The following is a 19829-nucleotide window of genomic DNA, read 5'->3' on the forward strand; positions in this document are numbered from 1 at the left end:
AGCAGAAAAAGTGAAGGACGGAAGGAGCAAATTTAGTGGAGACAGGTAGTACCATCTAGTCTTGGGCTCAGCACCGACTCTACTTTCAGACCTTCTCAAATTTGACTGCCACATGCTCAAAAAAGTGTTGAGTTTAAAGAGCAAAGGTTGTTGGGGGTAAATTCTGATTCTTCTATTGACTCCATGCAAGTTACTGCATTTGAAGACTTCATTTTCAGAAAGGGCCAGCACTGTTGGACCCCTGGCACCACAGAGCTGAAAGTAGCCCTGCTGGATGTGCCCCCGCCCCAATAATAAACATTGTGGTTTTCTAAGTCCTCCCTTTACTCTTGTAGTATTTTAGTATAATTCAGAAAGTCACAAAAAAGACCCAAAAAGTGTGTGTTGTATCTTCCACATTTTCACACGCATGCAAGTTTTGTCATTTCTTACACTTTCATGGTGGATTCAGTAAGGTGAACTTTTCTGGTGTTATTTATCATATAATATCATTTATGATATAATACGCAGCTCTCTTTTAACCTGCTACATATATATGCATGTATACACACACACACATATATATACATATATATATATATATATTGCTTTTTGGGTCACACCTGGCAGTGCTCAGGGGTTACTTCTGGCTCTGCACTCAGGAATCACTCCTGGCAATGCTGGGGGACCATATGGGATGCTGGGGATTGAAACGGTCGGCTGCGTGCAAGGTAAATGCCCTACCCTCTGTACTATGGCTCCAGCCTCTCTCTATATTTAATTCAGAAAATTTTGCAATATAGTAAAATAAATCACTTTACACCCACCAGAATAACTACAGTTAGAAAGACTGATAAATCTACAGGTAGAACAACCACACACTTTGCGTTGTTAATGGTAATTTAAACAGAGCACCTACATGTTATATACCCCATCATCCCCCTAATTTTTTCCTGGATATTTCCCCAAAAGAAATAAGGGCATTTACTCACAAAAATTAGTACAAAATTATCCTTTGGGGCTTTTATTTATAGTAATCCAAAACTAGAAGCCTAAATCTCCATCAAGAAAAGAATAAATACACAAATCTGGGTATAGCACACAAAGGAATACTACCCAGAAATGAAAAAGGATCAGACTGCTGATATATGTTGGAGGTTGGATGAATTTCAAAACATTATACTGAGAGAAACTTTACACAAAAAGAGTTCATAGTGCAGGCATTCTTAATTCATTTGAGTTGCTATTTAAAAAAACTGCCAGAAACTGGGTGGCATATAAATCACAAATATTTATTTCTTACAGTACTGGAAGCTGGAGACCCCAAGATTAAAGCACCAACAGGTTGGATGTCGGGTGAGGGTTCACTTGTTAACAGCTTCTTTAGCTGTTTTCACATGGGTCGTGTAATGGGAGCACTACCTGTGGCTTCTTGGAACCGGGCACTAATCTCATACATTAGGGCTCTTCCTTTATTTCTTTTTTTTTTTTGCTTTTTGGGTCACACCCGGCGATGCACAGGGGTCACTCCTGGCTCATGCACTTAGGAATCACCCCTGGCGGTGCTCAGGGGACCATATGGGATGCTGGGATTCGAACCCGGGTCGGCCGCGTGCAAGGCAAACGCCCTACCCGCTGTGCTATCACTCCAGCCCCACTTCCTTTATTTCTTAATCACTCACAGTTTTTCCGAATATCATTTAGTGGTCAGGTTTCAACATACTGATTTAGGGGGTAGCACAAACATTCAGATTAATGCAGTTCTATTTAGGTAAATATTGAGAACAGGAAAATGCATCAATGGTGGGAAAGGTAATGGTTGCCTGTGGATAGTGGGAGTAAAGAATGAGTAAAAGAGGCATGAGGGACCTGCTGGTATGACACTCTTCTGTGTCTTGAGGATTCAGTTGCAAGTATATGTATTAGTCACTACCTTTGCTTCAGGAACAGTTTAGATTTGTGCCTTGCGTAACATAAATTTTACCACAAAGGGCAGAGCTAAAAGCAAAACAAAACAAACAGAATAAGAGTGGCTTTCAAGTAGAATATTTAGCAATAACGGCACTGATGTATATAAAATTTTATTTTTTTCAATTAAAAATTTATTGAGGCACTATGATTTATAGTTTTCTATAGTTGAGCTTTGAAAATACAATATTCGGGGACTGGAGTGATAGCACAGCGGGTAGGGAGTTTGCCTTGTGTTCGGTCGTTTTGGGTTTGATTCCCAGCATCCCATATGGTCTCCCAAATACTACCAGGAATAATTCCTGAGTGCATGAGCCAGGACCTCTGTGCAATGCCAGGTGTGACCCAAAAAGCAATAAAAAAGGAAAAAAGAAAAAGAAAATATAATATTCTACCATCAACTTTACCACCAATTTTACCACCAGTGTCTATACAATTTTTCTTGAAATGCTTAGAATATTGTTGTTAAATTGGACAGAGGAATGAATAACTCACCCACACATATATGACATAAATGTAGGAGGTAAAAAAAATCACATGATGTAATTGGTGGGAATATGGATGTTCATTATACTTACAGTTTTGTTTGAAATTGTAGTAAAATTGTCAGGAGGAAATGGGTCAGGTTGGAAAGCGAAGTCCAATCAACTGCGACATTTCTTTAATAGTATGATTTACACTAGTGTCATTGCAACTAAGCAAGTAATTTATAACATTAAACTTAAATAATATTGTAAAAGATTACAATAGCAACAACCAGGAAAAAAAGCAAATAAAAAGCTTTTCTGAACTCTCTTGGCCAGATTCCTAACTCCCTATAGGGATTCTTCATATTGAACTTTTGTTCAGACCTTTCTGAGCTAGGTATCTCAAGTTGGAATTGGGGAACTATTCTTTGGGCCTCTTGGATTCCTTGCAGAACCTTAGTTCAGAAACTTGGACAAACTCTGAGCTTGAACCAGGTGCAGGCTCTTCTTCCTTGATATAACATCACTTTAGCACCAGAGACATACTGAGGCAAAAGGGAACACTTCTGAAGCATTTCATTCAGAAAACCTTTAAGGGGGGAAAGGAATGTCATCATATTTTTGTGTTGAGGCCCCCAAGTCAGGATCCAGAACTGTGAAAACAGTTCTGCCTTCTATACTGGCATCATCTCATTTCTATGCCTTTGTCGTTTAACTCTCATATTTGGAACAGAGATGAAGATGGTGATGGAGATCTTTTCAAATTCAATCAATATTCCTTTTGTTTGTTTTTGTCTGGGGGCTACACCATGTAATGCTCAGGGTTTATTCCTGACTCTGCAATCAGGAATTGCTCCAAGTGATGCTCGGGTGGGAGTGGGAGGGGGCTGGGGAGGTATGGGATGATGGGAATTGGATATAGGTCAGCTGCATGCAAGGCAAACACCCTACCCACTATACTATTTCTCCCGCCCCAGATTCAATCATGTTCTATAATTCATATTGTTCAGATTCCTCATCATAATTACGTGACAGCAGTGATTTTTTTGTTTCTAGAACAATGCATAATCTCTGAGATAATTTTTTTCCTCAGAGTACTGTGACAAAATAACATACAACTCATGCTGACAAAATAATTTTACTCAATTAACTCCCTCCATCCTCCAAACAACATGAATAAGAACATTTTGGAGCAGTTTACTCCAAAATGCCCAAGTTGTTTGTCATTTATTTGAAATGTATTTTTTTCTTCAAACATCTTATTGCTTAACTTTTTTATGCTTCTGGGGCTTCTGAATTAATCACTGTATCACTGTCATCCCATTGTTCATTGATTTGCTCGAGCGGGCACCAGTAACGTCTCCATTAGTTCCAGCCCTGAGATTTTAGCAGCCTCTCCTTACTTGTCCTTCCCAACGATGCCGTAGTGAAGGCTCTTTCAAGGTCAGGGGAATGAGACCCGTTATTGTTACTGTATTCAGCATATCAAATACACCACAGGTAGCTTGCCAGGCTCTGCTGTGCGGGCGGGATACTCTTGGTAGCTTGCCGGGCTCTCAGAGAGGTCTGAATTAATAAGTATGTTTTTTAAAACAATGTTTTTTATTGCTGCCTTTTCCCTAGTGGTGTTGACTTCCTTAATGGAAAAGTGCAGTGGGGAGGCTCATCGGGGTCATCCTGAGCATAAATATCCTAAGTTATGGGTGACTTGGGTCTCAACTACAGTGATTTTAGATTTATATTTCTGATGTGACCTGTGATAGTCAAATTTTCTATAATTCTTGTGCAATTCTGAAAACACTTATTGGCAAAATATTTTAGAATTTTATATACAAAATGAATGGTAAAGCTTAAGCTTCAAGGGCCAGAGTGATAGTACAGTGGGCAGGGCACTTGCATGTAGCCAATGCAAGTTCAATCCCTGGCTTCCCATATGGTGCCCCAATCCCTGCCAATAAATGACCCCTGAGTACAGAGTCACGCGTAAGCCCTGAACACCGCTGAATGTGCCCCCTAAAAACATTAATTAAAAAAACCCTTAAGCTTAATTTATCATTATGGCAAATCCCACTCAATTAAGTGAATTAAAATTCTACAAATAGAAAAAATAATCTTTTATTCTTAACAGAAAAGATTCAGTGACTTTGAAACCTGATATAAACTTAACAAATGAAAACTTTTTTTTCTGTTTTTGGGTCACACCTGGCAATGAACAGGGATTAATTCTGGCTCTGCACTCAGGAATTACTCCTGGTGGTGGTCAGGGGACCATATGGGATGCTAGGGATTGAATCTGGGTCGGCCATATGCAAGGCAAAAGCCTTACCCGTTGTACTATAGCTCCAGCCCCAACAAATGAAAACTTTTAGTATGCCTAAAATATAGTTTTATATATAGGAGAAGTAGCAATTTGAAATTTTATTAATATGTCTTTCAGTTCACAAAAATTTGAGATGAAAGAAAAAGAAGCAAATGGGAAGTGGTAACAATAAGAAAGTAGTCAAGAGAATTGAAGAGCAGAACTGATAAGGCAGGAAAAAAACCTTGAAGTTTTCATTGAAGTCGAGTAATCAAAAAGTCTCAAATATGTTTTTCAAAACTATTACTGAAATAAGACTTGTATTCTGAAATATTAATCTAATTGTCACTGTGTAGATTGGTTTGAAAGACACAGAGCAAGAAGGTGGGAAGACTCGTGTAATATTTGGGGATGAAAATAAGAGACAGAATTGAAAAGAGGGACTTATACAGATAATTGTACACTGATATTTATTGCAGTCTTCTACACAATATCCCAAAAATGAAGCTGTCCATGGGGAGACAAATGTAATAAACAAAATGTGGTCTATAAATGTAATGGAATATTATTCAGCTGTAAAAAGTAATAAATTTTTGCTATATGTACATATATAATGTTTGAAAATATTGTGGTAAATGAAATAAGCCAGACAAATATTATTTGATTCAATTTATATATTTCATGAAATATCTAAAATAGAAAAATTCATGGAGACACTAGGTAGATCAGAAGGTTATAAGGGGCTAAGTGGAAAACTACTGTTTAAAGGATACAGAATTTTGTAATGGGATCATGGGTGATTTTAAATACAGATAGTGTTAATGACTACACAATGTTGTGAATATAATTAATACCACTAAATTGAACACAGAAAAGTTTTAAATGGTATATTTTTTGTGGTGTATGCATGGATCACAATTAAATTTTAAAGTGTACTGCCAGCCAATATAATAGTGAAAAACTTAAATATTCAACTGTTTTTTTTTTCAAATTAATGTGAAGGGATTAGTTCTAAGACATATAGACATAACTTCTTTTAAGCTGTAAACATGGGTGAAGATGTGTACAAATATAACTGATTGCCCTTGTCCTTAGGGGTGTTAAAGGAGTTTCTGACAGCTTCCATTCCAAACACCGTTGCTTAGAGTGGATAGAAATGAATAGAGATTTGGTAAGGCTCTAGAATAGAAAACTGAGGGTTTAAGAATGGCCACCACAGAAAACTGTAGTAAAAGCTAATTAAGGAGCAAAACAAAAATAAAAATAAAAAAAAGTAATTATTGAAACGTTTCACTGAGCTGATAAATGTGTGGTGAAAAAGCAACTTCCATTTCTTATTCAGGTGAAATGTCTTCAGGTTTGGCTTCTATGGAAAATAATATGGCAACCACTATAAAAATAAGAATAGAACTTCCAGTTGACTCATTAATCCATTTCTTGGTATCTACACCAAAACACACACACACACACACACACAAACACACACAAAACTTGATTTGGTTCAAGAGATATATACATATTTGTGTTCATTGCAGTATGAAGTATAAAAGCCAGGATTCTGAAGCAACCCAATATCCAACAAAAGATGGTAAACTTACACAATGGATTACTACTTAACCCCTTGTCAAATGTATGACGTGAATTTTTTTCCTATTCAATAATTTTTTTTCTTTTTAATAGTAATTTAATTTACTAGACAGAAGCTTATTAGTGTTATGGAATCCTAATTATTACCATTTTTTGCCATTGGAGTCTAGTTGCCAAAAACATCATTGAAGTTGATATTCTGTAATGTTTTCTTCTCTATTTTATGGTTTTCAGTTTTATGTTAAACTCTCTAATCAATTTTGACTCCCTTTTTGCATGTGGTATGAGATAGTGGTCTGATTATACTCTCTTTACCAGGGCTCTCTAACCACATGTTTATCTGTCCCCGTATTTTTCACCAATGGGCCGGCAAGACTAGCTTAGCCTGAGCTGACAGTCATTGGCTGATGAGCGTTGAGCTCATAGTCACTCTGCCCACAGTGAGCTGAGGAGGGCAGGGTGAGACAGGCATCTTACAGCAAAGGAGAATTTCTCCCAGAGAGGAGCTTTGGTTCAAGGAGCCATGTCATAAGATTCAGTGGGGCTTGGTATAGGCTTGAGTAATTTATCATCTTTCTCTCCAAAGCTACATGGAAAATTCTCAAAAAATAAAATCTCTGTGGGCTGGTAAGGAAAGGCCATATCTTCAAAATGGTGAATTATTACAAAGTACTCGGAGTGCCTCCAGATGCATCCTTCACGGACATTCAGAATGCTTATTCCTGGTTGGCTCATCAGGTACACAGAGAAAAGAAACAAAATAATAGGAAGTCAGCTGAAGAGAAGTTAAAAAAAATAGAAAAGGCCTATGAGGTCTTGTCTGATATTCAGAAACGCAATGACTATGATATGTCCAGAAGGAGCCGCCGCAGAAGGGAAAATGGAGAAGACAGAAAACACTCGAACGAGAAAGTGTTCGCAGAGTATGAGAAGTCACACTGTGACTTGCCAGATGTCACGGAAGCTGAAGCCCTCTTGGATGTTAATAGTTCCACGGGCCAAGTGGCATATGCCAAGAGAATCCGCTCCTCCTTCTTTGATTTAGCCACCATATCAGACACAGGATTCTCTACTTTTGTACCTTGGAGACCCAAGCCACGTCCAAATACTTCCACATTAGTACCTTTCGTCAGCAGTGGGATGAAAAACTTCAGACTAATCACCACTTGTAACTTAATAGTGAGTGGCAAGAGAGTTGTTACACAGAATGTCCAAGAAAATATAAAAGGGAATACCAAAGTAGAAAGAGAAAACGTTTTTCATCAGATTCCTCCACATCATCAATAAGGTGCTGCCACTTTGTTCTTTCACAGGGAGAGTTTCCCTTGAGACTGGTGAGTCTGATGTTGATCAAGAATTATACTTCCCACGTGTTACCTCAGTACTTCTTTGGGCTGTGAAGTGCTACCATCGTTCCATCATATAGAAAAAGAAAGAATCACTTGGCCCAGGCCCCTTTATTGCTAAGCAATAAAAAGTGTCTTGTTCTGAAACGCATTTTTCTACTGAGCTATAACATCCAGGGATTTTGCTAATTTAGTCTTAGGTCTAGGGTCATGCCCTCATTGGAAAATTTAAATCTGTCATCTCTAATCATTACTTTAAAGCATGAGTACTTATTGAAACTTCAAGTATGCCAACATTTTAAATATGATTGCATAACAGGATTTTAATTACCTTTATGTAAAGACAGAATCACTGTAAGTAGTTTCAATGAAACTTAACACATGCTTAGCATATAAATGTAAACAAGATTCCAAGATGTGAATTATCTTTTTGTTTTTATTTTAATCATGATGTACATGCAAAATCAAGAGACTTTTTCTGTTACTTTAACTGGCTCTAGTCACACCTTTATTTATACTGAAAAAAGAAACGGGGTTCAGAGGAATTATCACTTTTGGAAATAATCTGCATTAGAACATCTGTCTGCTATTAGATATTTCCACTAAGAATTTTCAGTACACAAAAATTCCAAGACAGTACCTTTGGAATTTACAGTCTTTTTTTTTTTTTTTTTACTTTTATTGAATCACTGTGAGATAGTTACAAGCTTTCATGTTCGGGTTACAATCTCACAATGATCAAACACCCATCCCTCCACCATTGCACATTCCCCACCACCAATATTCCAGGTATACCCCCTTTTTCCCACCCTACCCCTGCCTCTAAGGGAGACAATATTCCCCATATTCTCTATCTACTTTTGGGCATTATAGCTTGCAATACAGACACTGAGAGGTCATCATGTTTGGTCCATTATCTACTTTGGGCATGCATCTTCCATGTCAACTGGTTCCTACAGCCATCACTTTCCTTTTTTTATTTATTTATTTTTAATTAGTGAGTCAACGTCAGGGTACAGTTACAGATTAATACATTTTTGTGCTCATGTTTCCCCCATACAAAGTTCGATAACCCATCCCTTCACCAGTGCCCATTCTCCACCACCAGTAAACCCAACATCCCTCCCACCCTCCCCAGTCCCATCTCCCCCCACCCCACACTGTCACTATGGCAGGGTCTTCCCTTTCGTTCTCTCTCTCTGATTAGATGGTTTGCAATAAAGGTGTTGAGTGGCCATTGTGTTCAGTCTCTAGTCTATATTCAGCCCGCATCACCCTTCCCCCACATGACCTCCGACCACATTTTACTTGGTGGTCCCTTCCCTGAGTTACCCAGAATGAAAGACCATCCTCCAAGCCATGGAGACAACCTCCTGGTACTTATTTCTACTATTCTTGGGCGTTAGTCTTATAGTCTATTTGGAATTTACAGTCTTAAGCTCTTGAGTACCATACTCTAGTACCACCAACAGATAAAATTTTAATTCCTTTTACATCAAAATCTTATAGAAGAGTTGTGTGATGAATGATTGCTTGATTTTTATTATGATTATAGTTTAGGTGATATATTTACAGTATTGTTTTGATGTTAATCGTTATAGGGACACATCACTACTGAAGTGCCAAAGATGATGCCTATGTCCTTAACATTATTTTTTTTCCTTGCTTTTTTTGGTCCACACTCAGTGGTGCTCAGGGGTTATTCCTGTCTCTGTACTCAGGAGTTACTCTTTGAAGTTCATGGGGTACCATGGGATGCTGGGGATCGAACCCCTGTCAGTCGAGTGCGAGGCAAGTTCCCTACCCACTGTACTATCACTCCAGGCCCTACCTTAATGTTACTTTTAGTCCCTCCCTTTTTTCCAGTGCCATGCCCCTTGTCAAAATCAAGGGTTTGTCATTGCTCAACATCATTTTCTTGTTTTCTATATTACAGATGAGTGAAAATAAAGTACATTTTTTCTGTGTAACTTTTATGAGACAAATGTTTGTTTTTGTACTTTTTAAATGTGTAAGACTTTTAAAACTGATAGGAATATTCCTGCCTTCTTTTGACAAAGGGTAGTTTTCAAATATGGAACATACTTTCAGAATGGAAGCAGAACACATGCCTTTTATAAAAAATGTTTTAGCCTACACATATCTACTTGTAGTTACTCAAAACTTTGTTATATGTGCTAATCTAGATGCCTTACATGAATTATTTCAAATATCAAGATGCTTTAGAAGTTTGTTTCCAACTTACAGTTGAGGAAACTGAAACTCTTTGCCCAGGATCACCACAATACCACACACAGTCAGTTGTAGAAACCAAATTCACATTGAGATTTGCTTGTTTCCATTAGCAAGATTCTATTCCTGTTCTCAGCTGATGTTTCTTTTCAAATGATGGCTTAAAAGTTTTATTGCAAGTATGAGTTGTATTCATTTCAAAAGATAAAAATAATGAGGATTTCCTGGTTGAGATTTATTCAATCAAACCTTGTCTGAGGTGAACTGTATGTAAGGTGGCTACTGAGTAAAGAGAAAATCAGACTGGAGCATGTAACAGGATTTCCCTTTTTGTCGTAAGTAAACTCCAAATTTCAGCAATTTTTTACAAGACATAACTTGGCTCTTGCAGAAATGCTGAAGTGAGAGAGGAATTTTTCCAGTAGGTTTTTTTTTTAAAAAAAATTCACTTCCAGTTACTCATGGAAGTTTTTTGTTCAGAAAGATGGAGAATAGGAAAAAATATTTTTTTAAAAAAGAAACAGGTGCATTTTCTCCCGTCCCTTTAATTTTTTCCTCTCTCGTCTCTGAATAAAACTTTCAAAATAAAAATTTAAAATAACAAAGCATTCCAGTGAGTCAATATTTATGTGTGAAATGGAGCATAAGTTTGGAAATAACCCATTCGCCATGTTCCTTTGACCTCACAAGTCCTTTAGAACCATTCCCGTGTCTTCTAAGGGGTCAATGGCTGGCCTATAGTCTCTTTCTTGCAGGCATTCTTTGGGGTTACCAGCTGCCTAAACAGAATGAAGAGTTTTAGTACTGGACATTCAATTTCTATGTCCTTAAATATTTCTCTGATTTTCCCTTATGAACCAACTGCTTTTATAATAGCTTTTTTTATATATACTATGAATAGCTGTCTCTGACAAACTAATATTGGATGTGTCGTTTCCTAGTAGATGATTAATATATACTTTATTTACACATATTTATATGTATACGACATATACCATATATATAACATAATAAATACTACATATATACCACCATAGATATATGTAAGCTAGAATTCCTCTTTTTCTGGTTAACAGGTGGTTGGTGGTTGACAAGTAACTTGAGGACTATGATCCTGTCAAAAATTAAACATAAGTTGTTGTGTGGGCTGAGTTTTTTATACTTGCAAGAGTTCAGTCTTGTAAAATCCTGCCAGAAACCCATTATATGTACCAATCAAGGAGAAAAAGGAGAAAAGACTTACCTAAGGTCACAGGTCAACCTATCTCCCAGTGCTGCCCAACCCTCTCCACCGAGGCAGTCAAAGCACATGCCCCTTTGATGATAGCATAGGAGAGAGCAAAATATTATGCAGCTTATCTAGATACTGTCCTCTTGTCTGTCCACCAGTGGGAAAGGTAGACACAGACATGTGGGTGGAATCATGCGGTAATATATTTACCATGCACATCTCTTGAACTCAGGTCTCCTAAAAATCAGCTTAGTGTTTTCCTTCTATTAACAATAACAAAAATAAGTTTTGGAGACAGAATGAGAGCACAGTAGTTAGGTATTTGCCTTGCATATTGCAGACCCAGGTTTGATCCCAGCACCCCACATGGTTCCCTGAGCCCTCCAGCAATGATCCCAGAGCACAGAGTCAGGAATAAGCCCAGAGCACCACTGGGTGTGGCCCCCCAAAACTAAAGTTTTATTCTTCTCAGGACATTCACCTCCGAAGTTCTAAACTGCTATTCGTTTGGGGGTTCTCATCTCTTTCTTGAGAAGTCATTTTTATTTCACCTCCAAAGAAATGTCTGTACTTATCAGAATAGATGTCACCAGCATAGAGTCGTCAGGATAACCAGTATACTGGATTGTGCACCCAAATGGTTTGGGGAATGGTCTCTGAGCAAGATGTGGGGGGGAGGGGTAGTGAGGACTTGTACTAGACCGAGCCCTGCACCTCACCATCTTATTTGGAATCTTGAGTGGCAATTGAGAAGGAGCACAGTGGGATCCTCAGCATAAGATAGTGATGTTTGTTTTCAGGCAGGATGGATCTCCTACAAAAGTCAGGAAAGACACTTGGGCAGAGGATGAGTGCTCACTGCAGCAGCACATGTACATCAAGGATAAGTTATTTTGTGACATAATGTGGCCACTATGATACCGTCCCAGAAAGTCTACTACCCCCATCCCATTGACGGAGTCACTTTCTTCTTCAAGTAAAACTACTTCAAGTAAATTCTTCAAGTAAAACAGAAGAGGGTTATGGAAAGGACATAGGCTTTGCATGTAAGCAAAAACTATGTCATCTTTTAGTAACTTCCTGTTCTAGAGCTTAAGAAAGCATTTCCTGTCCATCCTGATTTATTGAATTGTTTTAGAAATTAAGTACACAAAAGTCTGCATATGCTAACATTTTTTGAAGGAAATGTTTCATTTCTTGGGAAAGCAACAACTTAAGTGGGTATATACTTCATGCTCCACGCTTGCCATCAGTTTTTTAAGATGTAACATTTGTGAGATGATCTTAAACACAAAATCAGTCTTGGATTGCATTTAATTCAAAAAGTAGATTGCATTTAATTCAAAAAGTAGAAGAGAACAGATAAAAATTATGTCTTCCATTTTTTTTTCCATTTTGACACCACTGAAAATGTGATTTTTTTTTTTTTTTAGCTTGCGGACAAGTCAGTATGACATTTTCCTTTGAACTCTCTTTCTTCTTTATTATCCTTCAGCTTTTGGACTCACATGTTGGCTTTAACCTCTGTTTCCATTACAGGAAATTGATGGAAAATCCCTGCTACTGATGACAAGAAATGATGTGTTGACAGGACTTCAGTTAAAATTGGGGCCTGCTCTAAAAATCTATGAATACCATGTAAAACCTCTGCAGACAAAACACTTAAAGAACAACTCTTCATAGTCCAGTCAAATTGGGGTCCTAGATCTCAAAATATACACAATGATATAATTTAGTTTCATGTGCTGAAACTTTGTAAATAGGATACATACATGTGTATATGTAAAGAATTTCAATCAAATGAAAAGTTATCCTATTGGATAGACTAGGCAATCCGTCATTTGACCTGAATTCAGCTAGCAGGAGCAAGGGCCATGTATGGACAGGATGCTTTTCCCTGAGTTTGTCACATAGAATTATCTTTGACATAATCACCCCTCCCCAGAAAGTCTTTGAAATCGTCAGTGCTTTCTTCATAGATAGCCTGCCCAAGATCCTTAAAAGAGAATTCACTGAGATGGTCATCTTTCTGTTACAGAAAGAAAAGGCCTGAAAACGAATTATTGGGGAGGAGGAGAAAAAGAAAGGGTGTTGTTGGAATGCCTTTGCTTCTTGGTGCTTGTATTATTGTGATGGAATTGCCAACACCCTTTTTTATAGAGGGTCCTCCACTTGACCTTATTAAGGTTTCACTGGGATATGCTGCAATGTTTGAAAGGAGTGTGCATCATGACCCCTTCATGAGCAAAACTATAGCTTCAAAAAGAGATATTGTATATTGGGGATATCCATTCATATTCGGCCAGCTTTTACTTGCGGTAATGGTATTTTCTGCATAGAGTTACTTTGAAATTGGATCTTTGTTTTTGAAGAAAGTATTTCTTCATCTTATGGTTTGTATTTATAATCATTTGATTCTGAGGAAATTTGCCAAGAGTTAACAGATCAAAAACCTTGTTACTAGTACAGAATATTTTTACACATATACTCCTTCATGATGTGTAATTTTTTTAATTACCCTGATGCTTTGTTTGATTTCTGGTTTGAATACTTGATTTCAAGAACTTGGAAAAGTGGGCTTGCTACATCTCTGTTCAAAGAGACATTTGTTTGACCTTCATGTGTTTCAATGCCTTGTTGAATTGGTGCTTTGTGGTCTCAATAAAGCATTGCTTCAGTTTATTCCCTGCATAGCTTTGATCTTTTGCTGTTTGGTTATATCAGTTTGGATTAAGAATTAATAACTGACCTTACCACAGCAGGAGTGATGAGAGGTTGGGTAAACCCTAATACAGCAATGGAGGGAAACAGGCCCTCAGGTGGAGGGTGTGGCATTGGAATGCTATATGTATGAAACCCTATCATTAATGGTATGTAAATCACAGTGTCTCTGATTTTGGAAATTTAAAAACTAAATGTGGAGACAGTAGTAACAAAAGAAACTATATACTCTGATCAGGGTTCCTTCCACATCTCCCCATTCTCCCTACCCCCATAAAATAGACATATATAATTCTCAAAAGAAAAATATCATGATCTCTCCTTGAGATCGTAGAAAGTTAAGCCCTTATAAAATAAGACCCAAATGAACAAAGGACTGAAAAATAACTGGGGAGGAGGAGAAATAAAAAGGGGGTGGTATTTTGTCCCCATGGAATATCTTTAGTGCTTGCACTATTTGGCTGCTACTGAGTGTGGTGACTCTCACAACATGGTCCCACAAACACCTCAGGAAGGAAACCTTGATGTCCCTGGACACCACTGGGTATAACGTACCATCTACCTTGACCCTAAGCACCACTAGGGTAGCCTTCATGACCCTTGCACTGTTAGGCCCAAGAATTGGATCATTCAGTTGGATTAGCTGAGTACTGGGAGTTGTCTATAGGCCCCTTAGCATTACCTGGGAAACCCCATCCAAAAAAAAAAAACCCAAAACCTTCAACTTGCAATAGCCATGATATCAAAATAACCCAAGTATCCAATAACATAATAAATGGGTAAAGAAATTGTGGTATATATATATGTATATATATATATATATGTGTGTGTGTGTGTGTGTATAATGGAATACTATGCAGCTATAAGAAATGAAGGATTCAAACTGTGCACAGTAATTAATATAGAAATCCAGTGTTCATTTTAAGCAAAATAAGTCACAAGGAAAATGACAAATATCAGGTGATCTCACTCATCTGTGGTATACAGAGAGACAATCTCAAACTAGGCCAGATTCTCTGTTTTAGATGACAAAAATTAACAAGTAGTGGGGATGGGAGAATGGAGAATCATACTTGAAATGACATAGGGACAAAGAGGGAGGGTCATGGGCACATTGGTGGTGGAACACAGTAACTTTGTACATCAACACTATAAACTTTAATACTTTTTAATTATTTTTTAATTGAATCACCATGTGGAAAATTACAATGCTTTCAGGCTTAAGTCTCAGTTATACAATGCTGAAACAACCATCCCTTCACCTTAAACAACAAATCAGTGCACATATTCCACCACCAAAAAACCCCCAGTATACCTTCCATCCCCCCTCTCCCCCCTAGGCCTGTGTAACTGATAAATCTCACTTTACTTTCTCTTTACTTCAGTTACATTCAATATTTCAACCAAAAACTCACTATTATTGTTAGGAGTTCCCCACTAGAGCCAGACCTACTGTGAAAAGATAAGAGATCACGCGGCCACAATAGTAGCCTCGCAGTTTTGGATTTCTGTATTTTAGCAACTAAGTCCAAGGAAATTTCTTCCAGAAATTGGATCATTGCAAGCTTGTATCTCTCATTAGTGGTTCTCATAATATGGCGGTCACCATGCCCTTCCCTCCCGGCAAGGAAAAGGTGAGAGAGAAAAATCTTTCCCCTCCTGTGCAAGCATGGGACCGCGGCTTAGTTCTTAGTCTGGAGACATTTCTACAAGGAGTTGCCGGTACCAAAACTAGTTTAGCTGGCCTCTGGACTCATGCTCATGCAGCTGTGGTGGGGCTGCACATGTGCGGCCGCCAGGATCACACCTCGGTGGAGATCCTAAACTTTAATACTATTATAACAGCCTAAGATATAATTTTTTTTAAAAACTTTGAGATATAAATCTTGAGACCAGAGAGATAGTACAAGTAGGGCACTTGTCTAGCATGTGGTAGCCTGGGTTCCATCCAAATCACATATGTTGCCCTGTTCACTGCCAGTAGTGATTCCTGAGTGAAGAGCCAGGAATAATCCCTGAGCATCACTGGGTGTAGTCCCAAAACAAATACAAACCGAGAATCTCATCATCGGCCACCATCCAGATCACACGGCTACTTCTCTGGGAAAGGAGCATAACATGAGGCCCCCCTAGCCCTGCCACCGGCCTCCACACCAGGCTGTTTCACTCAGGGCACCCCAGAGGGGGATGGGTGAGAGCCCTCCTCGCCCCGATGGACTCAGCTCCGGCAGCTGAAAACCTCCACAACCCAACCACTGCCACGCTCAAGGCAGCTCCCCGCACTCTCGGGCCAAACTTCACATATGAGTGAACATATTCCTGGACACATCATAAGACACTCCCTACCCATTCTCCATAATTACCACACCATATTTTATGGGGTTCAGACAGTAGGCAACAAATCATAAAGGGAAATAAATATATATGTGCATATATACATATTTTCAGATGTATATACCAAAGTTCACATCACCCAAACTTTAACAACATGTTAATGATATCCTATAGAAGGTCTTAATGGCTCCTGCCAAAATAGAACAATCTTCACACTGTTTCCTATATGGACACTTTTTTGTAAGCATGTTCAGCAGTTCTTCATAACGGACAATACAAAGTATATTCTTTTGCTTGTGTTTTGAGACAGGGATTTGGGCTTGGGATGGAAACATTCCGAATTTGGTGGTGGGAAGGTGTAATGGTGGTGGGATTGGTGTTTGAATATTAAATGTAATCAAATATTATGAACTAACTTATAAAATAAAAAAATTAAAAATATACAAACCAAAAGAAACGGAATTTCTTTCTCCAGTCTAGGGGCTGGAGTGATACTAAGCGGGCAGGCTGCTTGCCTTGCTCATGACCAAGCTGGGTTCTATCTCCAGCATTCCAATTGGTCCCCTGAGCTCCACCAGAACTGATCTCTGCCTGAAGAGCCAGAAGTAAGCTTTGAGCACTGCTGGTGTGACCCCAAAAGCAAAAAAAAAAAAATTACAAACATTTTAAATAAAAAAAACTGAATTTGAAAAGAGGCCTCATTCCTTCCCCTAATCCAACATTTCAACAATGACGTTTAAATTTTATTTTAGGTGTCATTTCAACACTGTCACTGTCGCTCTCATCCTGTTGCTCATCCATTTGCTTTAGCGGGGACCAGTAACATCTCCATTGTGAGACTTGTTACTATGTTTAGCATATTAAATATGCCACGGGTAGCTTTTGAGACTTGTTACTGTGTTTAGCATATTAAATATGCCACGGGTAGCTTTCTGTCATGTGGGCGAGATACTCTCCATAGCTTGCCAGGCTCTCCAAGAGGGAGGGAGGAATTGAACCAGGATCAGCTTCATGCAAGACAAACGCCCTACCTGCAGTGCTATAGCTCCAGCCTGTCATTTCAACAAAGACTTTTTTTTTTTTTGCGTCACACCCAGCAATGCACAAGGGTCACTCCTGGGTCATGCACTCAGGAATAACCCCTGGTGGTGCTCAGGGGACCATATGGGATGCTGGGATTTGAACCCGGGTCGGCCTCGTGCAAGGCAAACACCCTACCCGCTGTGCTATCACTCCAGCCCCTCAACAAAGACTTTTTAAATTTACCATAAGTAGAGTCATGTTTTGGGGGAGGATTGTTTGAATCCTGTAAATTCTGATGAAATATCTGGCCCATACCTCAGGAAAAAGCTCATATTCCTATCTAGAAAACTCCTCAGACGGTGGTCTCCTTTGTGAAGCTCTACCTCCTCCCTGCCTACGGTAATAGTCACTGTTTAGAAAATTTGCAATTTATTTCCCTATGGAGATAATTTCTCCAAAGAATACAGTCTGAATGTGAGTGGGGAAAGAATTAAAAACATAGGAAATGGGACAGTCGGGATCAAAATTCAATTCCAGCACTGATGGCGTGTGTGATAGTGAAGTAATGCTTGTTATGCAGGATAAGTTATCCAGGGAAAGGAAGTGACAAAAGTGACTTGATCTGTGTCTGTTCCCACCCCCATTCTCACGACTTACCAGAGGCAGCAAATATAAAGCAAGTAAGAGGAAGTGGCAGAATATATTTTAGCACTAGGGAAGTGATCTTGATAAAATGTGAAATCCACTCCTGCTGGAAGGTGGTGGGAAAGAAGAGACAAGAGCTCAGATAGAAGGAAGAGGAAATGAAGAAGCGAGTCCTCCCTGATAGAGCTTCTCAAATGGTAAATGACAGCTTTGAGCCCTAACTAAAGCAAGAGCAGAATGTGAGGACTGTCTCAGCCCTGCCTCAGCATGGTTCCTGCGGAAAAGGTTGGGCTGAGTGATAAGCACTGCCCTCATCTCTACCCTGCCAGCTAACAGAAACCAGGTAACTAGGTAACAGCTTTCTTCTTCCTATAAATGTCCGGACAGGGAACTTGGGTGGTTTAGCTCAACATGACTGGGGCGGGGGGGGGGGGGTGAGGAGGGGGGCTCAGTTTCTTTCTATCATCTCACCCTGTCATGCATGGCATTCGTTCTCAGAATTATTTCATGATTCAGGGTGGTGGCTTTACCTTTTGCCATCACCACTTGAATGGCAAGAAAGAAAGAAAGAAAGAAAGAAAGAAAGAAAGAAAGAAAGAAAGAAAGAAAGAAAGAAAGAAAGAAAGAAAGAAAGAAGGAAGGAAGGAAGGAAGGAAGGAAGGAAGGAAGGAAGGAAGGAAGGAAGGAAGGAAGGAAGGAAGGAAGAGAGAGAGAGAAAGAAAGAAAGAGAGAAAGAAAGAAAAAAGAGAAAGAATGAGAAAGAAAGAGAAAGGAAAAGAAAGAAAGAAAGAAAGAAAGAAAGAAAGAAAGAAAGAAAGAAAGAAAGAAAGAAAGAAAGAAAGAAAGAAAGAAGAAAGAGAGAGAAAGAAAGAAAGAAGAAAGAGAGAGAAAGAAAGAAAGAAGAAAGAGAGAGAAAGAAAGAAAGAAAGAAAGAAAGAAAGAAAGAAAGAAAGAAAGAAAGAAAGAAAGAAAGAAAGAAAGAAAGAAAGAAAGAAAGAAAGGAAGGAAGGAAGGAAAGAAAGAGAAAGAAAGGAAAGAGGGAAAAGAAGGAAGGAAGGAAGGAATGAAAGAAGGAAGGAAGGAAGGAAGGAAGGAAGGAAGGAAGGAAGGAAGGAAGGAAGGAAGGAAGGAAGGAAGGAAGGAAGGAAGGAAGGGAGGAAGGAAGGAAGGAAGGAAGGAAGGAAGGAAGGAAGGAAGGGAGGAAGGGAGGAAGGGAGGGAGGGAGGGAAGGATTCCAAACAGTGGGGTATCTTTAGTTGTATTTTTGTGAAAGGTGAGGCCACACTTGTCCCATGTTGTTTCAGGGACCACATGGTGCTGGGCCTCAGACCCAGGGGTTCCCATATGCAAATACTATACTCCAGGTCTTCGTGCCATCTCCTTGGCTCCTAAGTTAAATTTTTGACATAGTTGAACTTGCATTTATACTCCTTGTAGTATCTGAATTGTTTGAAAAATTCTAATCACCTACCACAACTATTGGAACCTGTAGTCAGTAATCCTAATTTAACAAAGCTTCAGATCTGGACTGCTCGAAAAATGTTTGCCAAAAAAAGCCCATCAAAAAACAAAACCACCACAGAATCCAACTATTCCTTGGCCTCTGTTGACAGCTTTTAAGCAAAATCAGCAAATTAAAGAGCCGAGAACCCCTCCCAAGTCCAGCAAAAAGGCCGGCAGACGAGAGAGGCAGGCCCGAGTTGCCTTAGCAATGAGCATAACAGAAAGCCTTCCCCCTGTCCCGCCCCCAGCGCTGGGGGCTGGTGGTGTGATCAAAATAGTCCTTAGAGAGAAGCTGGAGGCACTTGGAATGCAGCAGGTAGGCAGCTTTTGTCTCCAGACAGTACAAAACCAGAGTCCTTGGATTTTTTCAGATCACTCAGGATTTCAGAATTTCTATTAAAATGATCAGGGTAGGCAGCCAGCAGGCAGATAGGAAAGCAGTGCCTGTCTGTAAGCGGGACCGAGCCTGCCCTGGTGCCAATACAGTTGATGTC

The 19829-nt window shown here is 39.1% G+C and overlaps 1 protein-coding gene across 1 annotated transcript in view; it reads left to right on the forward strand.

The window, feature by feature from the left end:
• Window positions 1-13781, forward strand: part of SAMD13 (sterile alpha motif domain containing 13) — a 54074-nt gene extending 40293 nt beyond the window's left edge. Inside the window, exon 7 of the mRNA XM_055139880.1 lies at window positions 12649-13781. Within this exon, the coding sequence (XP_054995855.1) occupies window positions 12649-12792 (144 nt within the window). The 3' untranslated portion in view covers window positions 12793-13781. The remainder of the gene's footprint in view (window positions 1-12648) is intronic.
• Window positions 13782-19829: the final 6048 nt, after the last annotated feature.

The sequence above is a fragment of the Sorex araneus genome, chromosome 5, assembly GCF_027595985.1.
Source record: "Sorex araneus isolate mSorAra2 chromosome 5, mSorAra2.pri, whole genome shotgun sequence".
NCBI lineage: Eukaryota > Metazoa > Chordata > Mammalia > Eulipotyphla > Soricidae > Sorex > Sorex araneus.